At 41.0% G+C, this 19497-nt stretch overlaps 1 protein-coding gene across 3 annotated transcripts in view; it reads right to left on the reverse strand.

Annotated features, from left to right (window-relative positions):
• Positions 1–13891, reverse strand: part of LOC116647945 (cytochrome P450 4X1) — a 40930-nt gene extending 27039 nt beyond the window's left edge. The window contains exons 1-3 of one of the 3 annotated variants that reach the window (XM_032429635.1): positions 13622–13891; positions 7050–7191; positions 601–645 (exon numbers count right to left, since the gene is read on the reverse strand). In XM_032429635.1, the coding sequence (XP_032285526.1) occupies positions 601–645; positions 7050–7191; positions 13622–13798 (364 nt within the window). In that variant the 5' untranslated portion in view covers positions 13799–13891. Of the gene's footprint in view, positions 1–600; positions 646–7049; positions 7337–13621 lie in introns of those variants that run through there. The other 2 variants (XM_032429619.1, XM_032429628.1) reach the window with 2 other exon arrangements.
• Between the last annotated feature and the right edge of the window lie 5606 nt (positions 13892–19497).

Below are 19497 nucleotides of genomic sequence, written 5' to 3' on the forward strand. Positions count from 1 at the left end.
CTCACAATGGCCCAGAGATGTAACACTCATTAGATGTTTTCCCCAAAATCACATTCAAATAGTCAGTGGGAGGCAGTATTCAAATCCAAGTAGGTCTGAACCCCAAACCTACAGTTTCTTTCATTTATTTCCTTCTTTGTCTAATATAAATACCAATTACAGGACTAAAAGTCTTTATTTATCTGCTCATGGAATACTGTCAAACTATATTTCAGAGCGAAACTGCACTGGTTTGCAAATGGAAATAAAGGAACTCCAAAAAGAAAGGGGAAGAACCAAGAAAACAAGAGAGAAGAAAGGGTAAAATAAAGGATATAGTTGTGAGGCCGCAGTTTTAAAGACAGAGATGGGACCGATTCACACACATGTGCCTTGAGAATGAGACTTTGGGGAGAGAAATGGACAAAGAGGGTTCCTAGGAAGTTGTGCTGTGTTGACTTAGCACTCCCTCTTGATCTTCCCCCTAGATAACTTGCAGTATAGATCTACCATCTTCTTAATGTTTTTGAGCATTCTGATTTGTTTCTTTGGAATACTCTACAATAGCAAGGGAACCTCAAGTGAGAGAGTGAGTCACTCCGCTCTCTTGCACATACATACCAAGACATGGAATCAAGAACTTGTACAGATACTTGGACTTGGTATCTGCAGAGTCAAGCAGAGGAAACAAACAACAGCATTAAAGGGAAATTACCAAAGTTGGAGAAGGTTCTCTTCATTTGCCTTCACTAAGCATAAATAGCAAAAAGGAGCCCAGGGCTCACCCCTTATACCCTTGGCAGGCTTAGGAAAACCATAAGTCTTGGTTGAGGAACCAGAGAACAATAAACCTAGGAGACAGATAGAACACAAACCCAGATTCTTCCCTTGCTTACACTTTCTCCAACGGAAACAGATTGCCTGAGGGTTGCCAAGTTTCCAGAACAGGATTTGGGACAATATATTATATCCTTCTTGGAAAGTAGATTAGTAATTATAGCAGGGGCTGGCAAACCACAGAAAAAGGGGGGCAAATGCCTCTTGGGGTTCTTGTATACTTTAACATGGAGGTATTTTATAGCTCTTGTCCTTTAAGAGGTGAGCAAGAAATAAATCAGGGCTGGGGGCATGGGAAACATGGAGACTTTCAGGGAAAGTCTGTTTTCCTTTATTAGGTTTTACTAAAAGTAATGGAGACAGTGGACAGGGAAGAAAGATTAGAATATAAGATTTTAGTTAAAACTAAGTTAGTTAAAACAAAGATGATGGAGCAAACACCAGATATTTTAATTTTGTGCTATGAGATGATCCACCACAAATGCCTTGAAAAAGGCTTGGATGGGGGAGTTAGATGACTTGTACCCCAAAAGGAAACACAGTTGAGAAATATGCAGAAAACAAAAAACAAAATTGGGACCACAATCAAGAGGTTATACTGGTAAATGAATGATCTAGCATTCAGGCTTACGGACTGAACCAGCAGGGGCAGAGCTACTTCTGAATTCCCCTGAAGACTTATGCTCAAGCAGGGGGTTGAGGGGGTGGGAAGTATTGCTGACACTGAAGTCACAAAACCAAGAGGCAAAGGAAGCCCTTGGTGATCCGGTGATGCCAGCTGGGGTTTAAGATATACCCTCAAGGGCCCATGGGAATCTGAGCTGGACAAGGGACTGGGGGGGATGTGATAATCCCTTTGAGGGTTGGTCAGAAACCTCTCCCCACTTTCTCCAGGTCTTTCTTTTTTAATTCCAGGATAGTGAACACAGTGTTATATTAGTTTCAGGTGTACAATGTAGTGATTCAACAAGTCCATACATTACCCAGTGCTCATCACAACAAGTGCACTCCTTAATCCCCATCACCTATTTCACCCATCCCCCCCTCTGGTAACCATCATTGTGTCTCTAGGTCTCTTAAAGGCCCGATTTTTTTTTATTATGTTATGTTAATCACCACACATTACATCATTAGTTTTTGATGTAGTGTTCCATGATTCATTGTTTGCGTATAACACCTAGTGCTCCATTCAGTACGTGCCCTCTTTAATACCCATCACCAGGCTAACCCATCCCCCCACTTCCTCCTCTCTAGAACCCTCAGTTTCTCAGATTCCATAGTCTCTCATGGTTCATCTCCCCCTTCAAATTCCCCCCCTTCATTTTTCCCTTCCTACTATCTTCTTTTTTTTTTTTAACATATAATGTATTATTTGTTTCAGAGGTACAGATCTGTGATTCAACAGTCTTACACAATTCACAGCACTCACCACAGCACATACCCTCCCCAATGTCCATCACCCAGCCACCCCATCCCTCCCACCCCCACCACTCCAGCAACCCTCAGTTTGTTTCCTGAGATTAAGAATTCCTCATATCAGTGAGATTATATGATACATGTCTTTCTCTGACTGACTTATTTTGCTCAGCATAATACCTTCCAGTTCCGTCCACGTCGTTGCAAATGGCAAGATTTCATTCTTTTTGATGGCTGCATAATATTCCATTATATACATATATATATACACCACATCTTCTTTATCCATTCATCTGTCGATGGACATCTTGGCTCTTTCCACAGTTTGGCTATTGTGGACATTGCTGCTATAAACATCGGGGTGCACGTACCCCTTTGGATCACTACATTTGTATCTTCGGGGTAAATACCCAGTAGTGCAATTGCTGGGTCGTAGGGTAGCTCTATTTTCAACTTTTTGGGGAACCTCCATACTGTTTTCCAGAGTGGCTGCACCAGCTTGCCTTCCCACCAACAGTGTAGGAGGGTTCCCCTTTCTCTGCATCCCTGCCAACATCTGTCGTTTCCTGACTTGTTAATTTTAGCCATTCTGACTGGTGTGAGGTGGTATCTCATTGAGGTTTTGATTTGGATTTCCCTGATGCCGAGCGATGTTGAGCATTTTTTCATGTGTCTGTTGGCCATTTGGATGTCTTCTTTGGAAAAATGTCTGTTCATGTCTTCTGACCATTTCTTGATTAGATCATTTGTTCTTTGGGTGTTGAGTTTGATAAGTTCTTTATAGATTTTGGATACTAGCCCTTTATCTGATATGTCATTTGCAAATATCTTCTCCCATTCTGTCGGTTGTCTTTTGGTTTTGTTGACTGTTTCCTTTGCTGTGCAAAGGCTTTTTATCTTGATGTAGTCCCAAGAGTTCATTTTTGCCCTTGCTTCCCTTGCCTTTGGCAATGTTTCTAGGAAGAAGCTGCTGTGGCTGAGGTCGAAGAGGTTGCTGCCTGTGTTCTCCTTTAGGATTTTGATGGATTCCTGTCTCACATTTAGGTCTTTCAACCATTTTGAGTCTATTTTTGTGTGTGGTGTAAGGAAATGGTCCAGTTTCATTCTTCTGCATATGGCTGTCCAATTTCCCAGCACCGTTTGTTGAAGAGACGGTCTTTTTTCCATTGGGCATTCTTTCCTGCTTTGTCGAAGATTAGTTGACCATAGAGTTGAGGGTCCATTTCTGGGTTCTCTATTCTGTTCCATTGATCTATGTGTCTGTTTTTGTGCCAGTACCATACTGTCTTGATGATGACAGCTTTGTAATAGAGCTTGAAGTCCGGAATTGTGATGTCACCAGCTTTGCTTTTCTTTTTCAACATTCCTCGGGCTATTCGGGGTCTTTTCTGGTTCCATAGAAATTTTAGGATTATTTGTTCCATTTCTTTGAAAAAAGTGGATGGTATTTTGATAGGGATTGCATTAAATGTGTAGATTGCTCTAGGTAGCATTGACATCTTCACAATATTTGTTCTTCCAATCCATGAGCATGGAATGTTTTTCCATTTCTTTGTGTCTTCCTCAGTTTCTTTCATGAGTCTTTTATAGTTTTCTGAGTACAGATTCTTTGCCTCTTTGGTTAGATTTATTCCTAGGTATCTTATGGTTTTGGGTGTAATTGTAAATGGGATCGACTCCTTAATTTCTCTTTCTTCTGTCTTGTTGTTGGTGTATAGGAATGCCACTGATTTCTGTGCATTGATTTTATATTGATTTTATATCCTGCCACTTTACTGAATTCCTGTATGAGTTCTAGCAGTTTTGGGGTGGAGTCTTTTGGGTTTTCCACATAAAGTATCATATCATCTGTAAAGAGTGAGAGTTTGACTTCTTCTTTGCCAATTTTATTACTTTTTGTTGTCTGATTGCTGTGGCTAGGACTTCTAATACTATGTTGAATAGCAGTGGTGATAATGGACATCCCTGCCGTGTTCCTGACCTTAGGGGGAAAGCTCTCAGTTTTTCCCCATTGAGAATGATATTCGCTGTGGGTTTTTTCATAGATGGCTTTTATGATATTGAGGTATGTACCCTCTATCTCTATACTCTGAAGAGTTTTGATCAAGAAAGGATGCTCTACTTTGTCAAATGCTTTTTCTGCATCTGTTGAGAGGATCATATGGTTCTTGTTCTTTCTTTTATTAATGTATTGTATCACATTGATTGATTTGCGGATGTTGAACCAACCTTGCAGCCCAGGGATAAATCCCACTTGGTCGTGGTGAATAATCCTTTTAATGTACTGTTGGATCCTATTGACTAGTATTTTGGTGAGAATTTTTGCATCCATGTTCATCAAGGATATTGGTCTGTAATTCTCCTTTTTGATGGGGTCTTTGTCTGGTTTGGGGATCAAGGTAATGGTGGCCTCATAAAACAAGTTTGGAAGTTTTCCTTCCATTTCCATTTTTTTGGAACAGTTTCAGAAGAATGACAGCTTTGTAATAGAGCTTGAAGTCCGGAATTTAGTGCCATTGTATTGCCTGTCAATTAATTCTTCTTTAAATGTTTGGTAGAATTCCCCTGGGAAGCCATCTGGCCCTGGGCTTTTGTGTTTTGGGAGATTTTTGATGACTGCTTCAATTTCCTTAGTGGTTATAGGTCTGTTCAGGTTTTCTATTTCTTCCTGGTTCAGTTTTGGTAGTTGATACCTCTCTAGGAATGCCTCCATTTCTTCCAGATTATCTAATTTGCTGGCATATAGTTGCTCATAATATGTTCTTATAATTATTTGTATTTCTTTGGTGTTGGTTGTGATCTCTCCTCTTTCATTCATGATTTTATTTATTTGGGTCATTTCTCTTTTCTTTTTGATAAGTCTGGCTAGGGGTTTATCAATCTTATTAATTCTTTCAACCAGCTCCTAGTTTCATTGATCTGTTCTACTGTTCTTTTGGTTTCTATTTCATTGATTTCTGCTCTGGTCTTTATTATTTCTCTTCTCCTGCTGGGTTTAGGCTTTATTCGCTGTTCTTTCTCCAGCTCCTTTAGGTATAGGGTTAGGTTGTGTACTTGAGACCTTTTTTGTTTCTTGAGAAAGGCTTGTATTGCTATATACTTTCCTCTTAGGACTGCCTTTGCTGCATCCCAAAGATTTTGAACAGTTGTGTTTTCATTTTCATTTGTTTCCATGAATTTTTTTTAATTCTTCTTTAATTTCTTGGTTGACCCATTCATTCTTCAGTAGGATGCTCTTTAGCCTCCATGTATTTGAGTTCTTTCTGATTTTCCTCTTGTGATTGAGTTCTAGTTTTAAAGCATTGTGGTCTGAAAATATGCAGGGAATGATCCCAATCTTTTGGTACCAGTTGAGACCTGATTTGTGATCTAGGATGTGATTTATTCTGGAGAAAGTTCCATGGGCACTAGAGAAGAATGTGTATTCTGTTGCTTTGGGATGGAATGTTCTGAATATATCTGTAAAGTCCATTTGGTCCAGTGTGGCATTTAAAGTCTTTATTTCCTTGTTGATCTTTTGCTTAGATGATCTGTCCATTTCAATGAGGGGGGTGTTAAAGTCCCTTACTATTATTGTATTGTTGTCGATGTGTTTCTTTGCTTTTGTTATTAATTGGCTTATATAATTGGCTGCTCCCATGTTCGGGGCATAGATATTTACAACTGTTAGATCTTCTTGTTGGATAGACCCTTTAGGTACGTTATAGTGTCCTTCCTCATCTCTTATTATAGTCTTTGGTTTAAAATCTAATTTGTCTGATATAAGGATTGCCACCCCCACTTTCTTTTGGTGTCCATTAGCATGGTAAATGGTTTTCCACCCCCTCACTTTCAATTTGGAGGTGTCTTTGGGTCTAAAATGAGTCTCTTGCTGACAGACAGCATATCAATGGGTCTTATTTTTTTATCCAGTCTGATACCCTGTGTCTTTTGATTGGGGCATTTAGCCCATTTACATTCAGGGTAACTATTGAAAGATATGAATTTAGTGCCATTGTATTGCCTGTCAAGTTACTGTTACTGTATATTGTCTGTGTTCCTTTCTGGTCTATGTTACTTTTAGGCTCTCTCTTTGCTTAGAGCACCCCTTTCAATATTTCTTGTAGGGCTGGTTTCGTGTTTGCAAATTCCTTTAGTTTTTGTCATCCTGGAAGCTTTTTATCTCTCCTTCTACTTTCAATGACAGCTTAGCTGGATATAGTATTCTTGGCTGCATATTTTTCTCATTTAGTGCTCTGAATATATCATGCCAGTCCTTTCTGGCCTGCCAGGTCTCTGTGGATAAGTCTGTTGCCAATCTAATGTTTCTACCATTGTAGGTTACAGATCTCTTGTCCCGAGCTGCTTTCAGGATCTTCTCTTTGTCTCTGAGACTCGTAAGTTTTACTGTAAGATGTCAGGGTGTTGACCTATTTTTATTGCTCTGTGCCTCCTGGATTTTGATGCCTGTTTCCTTCCCTAAATTAGGGAAGTTCTCTGCTATAATTTGCTCCAATATACCTTCTGCCCCTCTATCTCTTTCTTCTTCTTCTGGGATCCCAATTATTCTAATATTGTTTTGTCTTATGGTATCACTTATCTCTCAAATTCTGCCCTTGTGATCCAGTAGTTGTTTATCTCTCTTTTTCTTAGCTTCTTTATTTTCCATCATTTGGTCTTCTATATCACTAATTCTCTGTTCTGCCTCATTTATCCTAGCAGCTAGAGTAAAGGCCCGATTTTAATCTTTGCTTCAGGATTTCTTTAGAATCCTGCCTGTGAGTTTTGCATATCTCTCCTAGGAAGATTAGTTTCCTGAGATTCATCCCTTTTCTTACCTGTTCTGCCCAGAAATATCTTTGCGTAGTCTGGGTCATAGATATAGAAAAATGCCTGAAAAGGCCCAACCCAGCAAGGAAAGGCGCAAGGGTATTTTTCGACAAGCTCCTCAAATTTCTCCATTTTACCATCCTGAAGTAACTGCAGTGAAAAAAAGAGTGAAGGAAGTTAGAGGAGCCAAGCAGTCTGGACTCATCCCCTCTTACAGAGGCAACCTGAATGTAGGGCCTGGATAAAGTCCCACAAACATGCTTTACTTGGCATTTCCAAGCGTAGAGTATAATTTTTTTAAGATTTATTTGTTTATTTATTTGAGAGAGAGAGAGAATTGAGGGGAGAGGCAGAGGGAGAAGGAGAAGGAGAGAATCTCAAGCAGACTCCCCGCTCAGCGTGGAGCCCAACGCGGAGCTCATTCTCACAACCCTGAGATCATGATCTGAGCTGAAACCAAGAGTCAAACACTTAACTGACTACTGGGCACCACCGAGCGCCCCAGAATATAATTTCCTGATGAAGGTCAGTGTATTTATCTTCTCAATGTAAGTGTATGTTGCATCCCCAGAATAAGTCCCTGTCAAATGACATCTTTGGTGAGCTGTTTTCCCAACTGAGAAGGTGAAGAGACTTGAGTCTGCCTCACCTGCCAAGGTCACACATTTTGATTAGGAGTGGAGTCTGGAAGCTGAGAAAGATTTTTTTCTTATGTGAGAAGCTAATTGGTAGTAGATTGAACATGACCCATGATCCAGCTCACTATTTCCTCTCCCTTTGCCTTTCTCTAATTATTGAGGAGTGATTCTTTCTTGTGACTTCATAGTAAAATCTTCTCCCTAAAAACCTGCGCACTCCATCTATGAAGAAAATCCCATTCTTTTCTCTTACAACAATAGAAGGTTCATTTATACAAGTGCGTGAAGCTTGAAGCAAGTTTAAATAAAAAAACAGCTTCCAACATTTATAAACCAGAGTACAAATACCACCATCAGAGATGAACTTTTTGCCTTAATAAGCAAGTTACTAATGATTCGTTTAAATAGTTCCTCTAAATCACTGACAATAAAATTCATTTGTATCCACTTCTTGTATAAAGTGAGAGTGTGGGGGGCACCTGTATGTGTGTGTCTGGGTGTGCCCAGTGACACATGATCGTGGAGCTCTTGACTTGCAAAGAAACCCTAAGGCTGGCAAGTTCTTCCTTGTGTGCCTGGGTGGCTCAGTTGGTTAAGCATCTGCCTTTGGCTCAGGTCGTGATCCCAGGGTCCTGGGATAGTGTCCCTCATCAGGCTCCCAGCTCAGCAGGGAGTCTGTCTCTCTCTCTCCTTCTGCCCCTCCCTCCTGCTCGTGCTTTCTCTCTCACTCGCTTGCTCTCTCTCAAATAAATAAATAAAATCTTTTTTTAAAAAAGAACAAAATAGGAAGACTCATGCTTCCTGATTTCAAAACTTACTACAAAGCAAAAGTAATTAAGACAGTGTGGTATTGGCATAAGGATAGACATATAGATCAATAGAATAGAATTGAGAATCTAAAAATGAACTTCATGTTTACAGTCAACTGATAGCAGTGTCTTTTGTTCCAATGAGGTGGCTCTTGGGGGCCCTTGGATGGTGGCTGGTCACAGAAAGACAACCCATAATTAGAAGCTTGGAATTTTTATCCCCACTTCCCATTCTCCAGAGAGGGTGAGGGGCCAGAAATGGGTTCAATCATGCCTACATGATGAAGCCTCTGTAAGAATTCCAAAAGTACAGGGTTTGGAGACCTTTTAGTTCGGAGAACACGTGGAGGTGCTGGTAGAGTGATGCATCTGGAGAGGGCATGGAAGCTCTGTGCCCCTTCCCACATACCTTGCCCTATGCATCACTTCCAACTGCATGTTCATCTGTATCATTTATCATATCAATTTATAATAAACTGGTAAACAGGGGCGCCTGGGTGGCTCAGTCGGTTAAGTGGCTGCCTTCCGTTCAGGTCATGATCCCAGTGTCCTGGGATCAAGCCCCACATCGGGCTACATGCTCAATGAGAAGCCTGCTTCTCCCTCTCTCGCTACCCCTACTTGTGTTCCTTCTCTCACTGTCTAGCTCTCTGTCGAATAAATAAATAAAATCTTAAAAAAATAAACTGGAAAACAGTAAATTAACTGTTTTCCTGAGTTCCGTGAGCTGTTCCATCATATTATCCAAACCCGAAGAAGAGGTCACAGGAATCTCCAACTTATAGGTGATTGGTCAGAAGCACAGTAAAAACCTGGACTTGCCATTGGCATCTGAAGTGGGGAGGAGTAGTCTTGTGGGCTGAGTTCTTAATCTGTGAGATCTGATACTATCTCTGGGTAGACAGTGTCAGAATTGCATTAAATTGTAGGACACTCAGCTGGTATCACAGGTTTGCTTGGTTGCAGGTGGGGGATGGGGGCACTCACTCAACAGCTGGTGTCAGAAGTGTTGTGAATATGGTCATAGTGTGGAATAAAGGGGAAACACAGGAGGAGGACTGGGTTTTTCCTACTCAGGTTCCAAAACAATTCAGTGGAGGGAAAGAACAGTCTCTTCAACAAATGGTGCTGGGATAACTGGATAGCCACAAAAAATAGAATAAAGTTGGACCCCGACCTTACACAATATGCAAAAATTAACTTAATGGATCAAGATCTAAATGAAAGAGCTAAAACTATAAAACTCTTGAAGAAAACATAAGGAATTAACCTAGATTTGGCAGTCAGTTGCATTTCTACACACAAACCAGTTGCGTTTTTAATAATAAACAATCTGAAAAGAAAATAATGAAAACAAGTCCATTTGCAATAGCATCAAAAAGAATAAAATATTTAGGAGGTGAAACCAAGTATGGGAAAACCAAGTATTCCCAACCAACAAGGTGAAAGACTTGTACAGTGAGAACTCAACATTTCTGAAGAAATTTAAAAAGACGTAAATAAATGGAGATACATTCCATGTTCATGGATTGGAAGATTTATTACTGTTAAGATGTCAATACTACCCAAAGCAATCTACAATTCAGTGTAATCCCTACCAAAATCCCAATGATGTTTTTTGTAGAAACAGGAAAATCCATCTTAAAATTAACGTGGAATATCAAGGGACCTTGAATAGCCAAAACAGTCTTTAATAAGAAGAACAAAGCTGAAGGACTCATATTTCCTGATTTCAAAACTTACTACAGAGCTACAGTAATCAAAACAGTGTGGTTCTGCCACAGAGAGACATATAGGTGAATGGAATAAAATAGAAAGTCTAGAAATAAACCCCCAAATATATGGTCAAATGATGTTTGACAAAGGTGCTAGGACCATTTAATGGGAAAAAGACAGTCTTTTCAACAAATGTTGCTGGGAAAACTGGATATCCACATGCCACGGAATAAAGTTGGGCCCTTCTTTACCTAACACCATAGACAAAAATTAACTGAAAATGGTTCAAAGACCTAAATGTAAGACCTAAAACTGTAAAACTCTTAGAAGAAAACACAGGAAAATTCTTCACAACGTTGGACCTGGCAATGATTTCTGGCATATGAGACCAAATGCACTGGAAAAAAGAAAAAATATACAAACTGGACTTTATGAAAATTAAAAATTTTTGTGCATGAAAAGACAGTATAACAGAGTAAAAAGTAAAAAACAGGAATGGGAGAAATATTTGCAACTAATATATCTGATAAGTGGTTAATATCCAAAATAAATAGAGATCTCCTAAAACTCAACAACAAAAAACAAACAATCTGATCCAAATACGGGTAAAGGACTTAACTAGACATTTCTCCAAAGAAGACATACAAATGGCATTGAGCACATGAAAAGATGCTTAACATCACTAATCATTAGGGAATACAAATCAGAAGTATAAGATACTACTTCACACCCATTAGGATGACTACTGTCAGAAAAAAAAAAAACAAAAAAGCCAGAAAATAGCAAGTGTTGGTAAGAATGTAGAGAAATTGGAACCCCTGTGCACTTCTGGTGGAAGTGTAAAATGGTACTGCCACTGTGGAAAACAGTGTGGTTGTTCTTCAGAAAATTAAAAAAGGAATTACCATATGATCCAGCAATTCCATTTCTGAGTACATATCCAAAAGAATTATAAGTAAGGTACCAAAGAGATTTTTGTACACCCATGTTCACAATAGCTAAAATGCAGAAACAACCCATGTATCCCCTGATGGATGAATAGATAAACAAAATGAGGTATATAGGCACAGTGAAATATTATTCAGTTTTTAAAAGAAAGGAAATTCTGACTTATGCTACAATATGGATGAACACTGAAGACATTACATAAGTGAAATAAGCTTGTCACACACAAAAAAAAATAATAATACACGATTCCACTTAAATGAGATAGTAGTAGTCAAAATTATACAGACTGAAAATAGAATGGTGTTTGCCGGGGGGGTGGGAAGAGAGACAAAAATGGGGAACTATTGTTTAATGGGTATAGAATTTCAGTTTTACAAGATGAAAAGAGTTATGGAGTTGGATGGAGTTGATGGCTGCACATTATGAATGTATTTAATATCACTGAACTGTACACTTTTAAAAATGGTTAAGATGAGGGGCGCCTGGCTGCCTCTGTCGGTTATGCGGCTGCCTTCGGCTCAGGTCATGATCCCAGGGTCCTGGGATCGAGCCCCACATCGGGCTCCCTGCTCAGCGGGGAGTCTGCTTCTCCCTCTCCCTCTGCCTGCCTCTCTGCCTACTTGTGCTCTCTATCTCTCTGTCAGATAAAGAAAGAAAATCTTTATAAAAAAATGGTTAAGATGGTAAACTTTATGTTATGGGCATTTTACTACAGAAAAGATGTTGGAAAAAAAATCAGAAAGGTATCAGCATTTTCAACAGTCATCCTGAAATCTAGAAGACAATGGAATGATGCCTTCAAAATTCTGAGAGAAAATTATTTCTAAAGTATAATCCTATACCCAGCCAAACTATCAATCAAGTTATGAATTTTAATAGACATTTTCAGCCATTCAAGAGCTCAAAAAATTCACCTGACATTCCTTCACTCAATCTCAATAAGCTACCCATAAAAATGATGAAATAAATCAGGAAAAAGAGAAAACACAGTATCCAGGAAATGGAAGATATGACACAGTATAGCACATTATCTATGCACCAAGCCTAGAGAGCCATCAGTCCAGATTAGAACGGGAGGAGAGGTCTTTGGGAGAAATGCCTCCAGAAAAGCATATAGGCTGACAGGTTTTTTTATATGTTTCAATATTTGGAAATATTGTTGAGATGTGTTTGACAGATCTATTAAAAGCATTTGGGAAAAAAAATAGTGATAGATTTTGAAAAACTAAGCATATGAGAAAAGGAGGAAGGTAATAACACCATGGGAGAAAAAAAGTTCTATGAGAAAAGGAACAAAATCAACCATTAGATCAGTGGTAAGTAAATATTTACATAATCAAAATAATATAAATACTAATTATTCTATTTAACAAAAAATACAATGTAACTATATTGGGACAGTAAAAGATGGGGTATAAGTGATTACTCATCATAAGGTAGTTAATGAATGGATATCTACAATTATTAAATTAAAAAATGCAACATAGTCATATTATTTTACCAGTAAGGATTGAAACAAACAGGTAAAACAGTTGAGAGTGGTTCCTTTTGGGCAGAAGGACTAGGAGTGGGGGAGCCAAAGGATCATGCGATAGTTCTGCTGGGGACACCCTCCCCATGCCAGCCATCATTTAAAATTCTGCCCAGACTTCTGTAGACTTTTCCTTCCTTCTCTGGGTAGAGACATCTATTTCCCTCCAAGATCCCCTTGTCCCTAGGCCTCTATCAAAGCACTCATTACCCTGTATTTGCATTTTCTCTTTGCGGTCTAAGTATGCATCTGACTTGGGCTTCTGAGGGCTGGTACTGGTCTGCTCTTTGTAATCTCAGCACCCATCACACAATTCCAGTCAAAGCTGGTTGAATTAATAAAACAAGGAATCAGGGGTGAGACTGGATTTGGAGCGCAGGAGGACCAAAAGGTAAAGGTCTCCCTCTTAGAAATTTCAATTTGCCATCACTTTTTGAGTGATTGGCGGGGGCTGCTCTCTACTTCACAAGAACCTTGGATAAAGTTCATTTTCTCTGGTTGTAATTCACTAAGGGTGGCAACTAACTGTGTTCGATTTTGCATATTTTCTGCAGTTAATAAGCATTATTTAGAATAACATAACTATTTTTTAGCGACCCATGTGGAAGGCTTTTTAAGGTACAGTACATAAATGCAACTAGAGATGAAGCAACTAGAGACCGTCCTGAGTTACAGGACGCTCTTTTTCTGTACTCAGTCTCTACATAGGTCCTCCCAGCCCCCCAAGCTTCCACTCCAGGGGCTCCAGTTTTGTTTCCCTTTCCCTGCAGCACTGTGAGGGAGGAAGCCCAGAGTAATGGAAAGATGCCGAGAGCCACAGGCGGAGCCAGAGAGGTCTGTGCAGGATGCAGCGATGAAAGGAAAGGGAGGAAGCAGCCTACCTCTCCGCCCGCCTGGTATCCTCGGCAGCATCCTTCTCCGTCCCTCCTTTCCCTTACCTTCTGGTGCCCGTAGAACCAGTGGGTGGGGGGCGCGGGGAAAGGGCACAGGTCTCGCAGCAGCCGCAGCCTCCGCAAGTAGAGCCTGATGGCCTGCAGCAGCCCCAGGGCCAGGCAGAACACGAAGGCCAGGTACAAGGGCCGCGCCCAGCGCATCTCGAGCCAGGAGGACTCCATCGCTGTGCGCCGCGCGGGTCGCAGGCGGTCTCCCCGGCCCCGGAGTGGGTGGGCTTTCTCCGCGCCGGGCAGCTCCAGGAGAGGATCGCCCAGCCCACCGCGACTCTGTGCCCTCCGACAAGCTCCCTTCTTCCCTGGGGAGGAGGAAGAGCGCTGGGAGGGAGACCTCCAGCTTGGCCAGAGGAGGCAGGCTCGAGTTCTCGGATTTCTTTTTTTTTTTTCCTTACCAAATTACTGATCAATTTAATGCAATTCCAATATTCAAAAGCATTTTTCATGAAACCTGCCTGACTCTGAAATATACAAAGAAAAATGCACAAGAATATTTGAGACAGTCTTGAAAAATAACAGAAAGATTGGTATTTGCCTTCTCAGCAAAATACATTGTAGCATTATAGGACCAATGTGATATTGCCCAGGAATAGATAAACAAAGCAATGAAACATGATAATAATGATAAGAATAATACTAGTAGTAATAAGCATTTACTGTTATGATATGCTTACAACATGTCAAGCACTCTTCTTAGCATTTTACATTTATCAATTTTTTTTTATTATGTTATGTTAGTCATCATACTGTACATCACCAGTTTTTGATGTAGTGTTCCATGATTCAATGTTTGTGTATAGCACCCAGTGCTCCGTGCAATACGTGACCTCCCTAATACCCATCACGGGGCTAACCCATCCCCCAAGCCCCTCCCCTCTAAAACCCTCAGTTTGTTTCTCGGAGTCCATAGTCTCTCATGGTTCATCTCCCCCTCCAATTTCCTTCCCTTCATTTTTCCCTTCCTTCTCCTAATGTCCTCTGTGCTATTCCTTATGTTTCACAAATAAGTGAAACCATATGTTAATTGACTTTCTCTGCTTGACTTCTTTCCCTTAGCATAATCTCCTCCAGTCCCATCCATATTGATGTAAAAGTTGGGTATTCATCCTTTCTGATGGCTGAGTAATATTCCATTGTATATATGGACCACATCTTCTTTATCCATTCGTCTGTTGAAGGACATCTCGACTCTTTCCACAGTTTGGTTATTGTGGACATTGCTGCTATGAACATTGGGGTGCATGTGGCCCTTCTTTTCACTACATCTGTATCTTTGGGGTAAATACCCAGTAGTGCAATTGCTGGGCCATAGGGTAGCTCTATTTTCAATTTTTTGAGGAACCCCCTCAGATTTCTAACCCTTTATCAATTGAGGAGAATCTTCATTCAAGGGTGACTTTTTATTTTATTTTATTTTATTTTATTTTATTTTATTTTATTACGTTATGTTAGTCACCATACATTACATCATTAGTTTTCAATGTTTGTGTATAACACCCAGTGCTCCTTGCAATACGTGCCCTTCTTAATACCCATCACCGAGCTAACCCATCCCCCCACGCCTCTCCCCTCTAAAACTCTCAGTTTGTTTCTCAGAGTCCATAGTCTCTCATGGTTCGTCTCCCTCTCCGATTTCCCCCCCTTCATTTTTCCCTTCCTGTTATCTTCTTCTTCTTTTTTCTTTTTTTTTTTTTTAAAGTTTTATTTATTTATTTGACAGAGAGAGACACAGCGAGAGAGGGAACACCAGCAGGGGGAGTGGGAGAGGGAGAAGCAGGCTTCCCGCAGAGCAGGGAGCCTGATGCGGGGCTCGATCCCAGGACCCTGGGATCATGACCTGAGCCGAAGGCAGACGCTTAATGACTGAGCCACCCAGGCGCCCCTTTTTTCTTTTTTTTAACATATAATGTATTATTTGTTTCAGAGGTACAGGTCTGTGATTCATCAGTCTTACACAATTCACAGTGCTCACCATAGCACACATACCCTCCTTAATGTCCATCACCCAGCTACCCCATCCCTCCCACCCCCCTCCACTCCAGCAACCCTCAGTTTGTTCCCTGAGATTAAGAATTCTTCGTATCAGTGAGATCATATGATACTTGTCTTTCTCTGATTGACTTATTTTGCTCAGCATAATACCCTCTAGTTCATTCAGGGTGACTTCTTAATGCCCTTCTGGATTGTCACACTTCAGCTGTGACAGTTTTTAATCATGGGAGGTCAGAATTTAGGTTTTAAAATAATACCAAGGCTGAGGCCATTGTTTATCTTCTTTGCCACAAATAAATGGTAAACTGCTGTGTTAAAAGAAACCCAAAACCCAAAAACCTTCTTCCCCACTCTGAAATTCTGTCAGAACCCACAGGGATCTGGGAGTTGGGAATGCGCATGTATAATCATTATACTTATATAGTGTGGCTTATCCAGTGGTATGTCCGTAAATGTTTTACAATTGGTCTTCACTCGAATTTCTAGTGTTTGCCAATGTCCACCATTCTAGTTAGTTCTTTCAGCAGGGTCAGGACCTGGGGACTCCTTACCTGACCCAGTCTTACTTAGGCTCTTGCTGGAGATGTTAATCCCTTCTGAGACCTGGCTGGTCCATCCGCAGCATCTATGTCCTTCCTCAGAAAACAAAGAACTTTGGCACTTTTTGCACTATACCCAGGAGCCTAAGAGAGGCTCGAAGATGCTAGCTCAAGTCTTCTCTCTGCTTCACTGCCATCTTCACCCTGGTTCCTCTCCAAAAGGAAGCAAAGCAAAATCTATCCAAATCCCCACTTCCAGAAGTTTAGCCTAGAGGGGAAAAATCAGATGCTTTCCTGACCTCTGGCTTTACCTCTTCTGTTAATTCTTACCCTAGTCCACCAGGCTGGAAGAGGGGGGCTTTTTCACAACTTGCATTCATGTGGTAGAAACCTTACTATGACACAGCCGGTGTCCTCTCTACCCCTGATTGAGACTGAAAATCTACAGCTTACTCCAATAGGACATGCTAATGGGACATACATGAAGTTAGAAAATTACTTATTCTGACCAAAGACTGGCTTTCCATACTTATTGCAATTCGAAAATCCCATCTTGGAGATCAACAGCAGAGCATCTATCCCTTCCTTCTGTTGGCATACCTGTGCAAATGTCCACTGAATTGAATTTGCTTGGCTGTAGGATGGGGGATAGGGACACTGAAAAAGCCCCAGCAACATGGTCAGCCCAGGTAAGGATTTCAGACTTTACAAAAGGTGATAAGAATCCACCGAAGGGATTTAAGATGGAAAGTGACATGGTTAGGTAGTATATTACAGCTATTTGGGAGATAATAGTAAGCAAATATTTATTGTGTGCTTATTAAGTGCCAAGTACTATTTTAAAGTGATTTACATGTAGTAGCTCATTTAATCCTCATAATAGAAATTAGAGGTAGATATTACCATTATCCCCATTGTATATATATGGAAACTGACACACAGAGAGATTATGAAGTTTGCCCAGGACATCAGAGGGTGAGAAGGGGGGTTAGGATTTGAATCTAGTCAGTCTCAAGATCCAGGTCCTGGGATCTTGACATTTATGGGAACAAACGATATGTGTATGGGGTGGGTGAAAAACTGGCACTAGAAGACCAGTTCTGATGCTGTTGCAATATTCAGATAAGATGTGATGGTGGCCTGGTGAGGGGGAGTGCCATGGGACAGAGAGGTAGAGTGAGTGGGAGAAATATTGGAGAGTGTTTTTGATGGAGGTAACTGACTGGATGTGGGTCCAGTAGGGAAGAAATCTAGGATGATCTCTGTGTTTCTCTTCATTGAGGTAGAAAAAGCAAGAAGAATCACTCTTTCCCCTTGCTCTACCCTCTACCCCATCCCATGTGTCTTCTGCTCTTCTTGAAGCCGCCCTCAAGACTTACTTCCTCTATGAATGCTTCTCTAACCACCCAGCCCATGGGAATCTATCCTATGAACAACTGAAACACTCATTTTCATACCTTTCATTTGATACTTCATTTATTCATGTTTTCATTTATGACTCATTCCAAAGTCAGCAATTCTATGCAGCTTCATTATGTATCTCTTTTCATGTTCAACTTATCTTCCTAATTAGGTCTGGAAACTCCATGGTAGTGCAAACATTTTTTTTTCCCATCTCTTGGATTCCCTTGGAGCTCAGCTCTGGGCTAGGCCAGAAATAGGCTAGAAATAGTTACTCAATTCACTTGAACTAGGGAGACATATTAGAGGCTTTCAGGAAAGAGCAGGATGAGGAATATAATCTACAAAACAAGAGGACAGTGAAGGAATGGAGACATCCCAGGTCAAGGGGCTTGTCTACTAAGAGAATAAGCATAAAGCAGGGGGTGGGAAGGGAGGTGAGGAGAGGAAGAATAAAGTAAAATGACAACTATTTTCACCATGGGGGAACCTGGGCCTTGTTCCTAAGGGAGATGGTGCTGATAGAGAGGAAGGATGGAAGGTGCTGAGAGAGAGGCAATGAGAGAAAAAACAGGGCCTGGGGGTGAGTGGGGTGCTGAATAGAAGGAATGAGCTGGATGGGATGGGGCACAGAAACTTCATAGATGTCCAGTCCCAGACAGTTTTATGAAAATATTGAGGCTGGGCAATGATCACTTCAGTCTGCTCTTAATTGACAGCACATTAGTTACAGTTTTGAAGGGGTTCAACTGGGAAGACCAACATGTTAGAGGCACAGGAGGCAGGATAGAGGGAAGGAATGAGTGGATGACATCTCTGATGCCAGATAACCTCATTTTTTTCAGAGGATTCTGAGGCATCTTCTGCCCTGGCAGGGACAGAGAGGACTGAGTGCCTAGCAGGGTGGGGATTCAGAACAGCTGCTACGGTGAGGCTGAGGGCATTGGCAAGCAGTTGTTAAGAGACTGAGGAACCAGTGGAATTTACATAGTAGGTTCCATGCAGAGGGCCCAGGGCACATGGCTCCATTACATATTTTTCCCCACAACAGTCTGGAGTAAGAGAATGGAAATGTTCAGAAAGGAGGCATAGAGCCAGTCCTCACCCTCATTGCTGCATCCTGTACACTGGCCAGTGCTGGACAATGCCAGGATAAAAAGATGGATCGAGGGTAGGCCTCTCCCTGGGACAGCTCACAATCTGGGGGAGAGGACAGATAGATACAGTATAATGGATAGCTGCTATGACTGGAAAGACCCCAATGGATTATCTAGACCTCATCTGGTCTTATGAATAAAGAAATTAAATCAAAAAAATTAAAAAAGTCAGCTTGCCCTGAGCCCCTTCTCTCCAGACCGAGAATTCCAAGGCTTACCCTCCTTTCATCCTTGCTGCCTGTGTGCCATACCAGTTGTGTCCATCTCTCCACTCCTTCAGATTACACAACCAGTGAATCAGGAAACTGTTGAAAGTGTCTAGCAGTGTTGGTCTGTTACCTTAAGTGATTCCAATATTTAAAAAACTGGGTCGAGAAGTATGAGCTTCCAGAGGAAGAAAATGAGCAAACAGAGAGATTGGAGGGGCACGAGGAGCACGAGGTGTTGTGGGATACAAGGAGACAATGTTGAAACAGTTTAAATGATAGATGGATGTCGAGTGCTCCTGAGACAACAAGGGTCAAGTTTGAAATGTGTTTCTTGGAATTAGTGACATGGAAATCAGCTATAACCATAGGAAGAGTTGTTGAAGTGATGGATATAGAAGCCAAAATGAAGTGGGCTGGGAAGGGAAAATCATGGCAATTAATTTGAAACTATGGAGAAAATATTGTCAACTCTGAAAAGTTTGGCTATGAAAAAGCAGAGAATTAGGATGTGACCAGATGGGGGACAGGGATTCCAGAGTGGAAGGATGGGGAGGACTCTCTCTACCACT

This window comes from Phoca vitulina, unplaced genomic scaffold, assembly GCF_004348235.1.
Source record: "Phoca vitulina isolate PV1807 unplaced genomic scaffold, GSC_HSeal_1.0 scaffold2, whole genome shotgun sequence".
NCBI classification, from domain to species: Eukaryota; Metazoa; Chordata; class Mammalia; order Carnivora; family Phocidae; genus Phoca; species Phoca vitulina.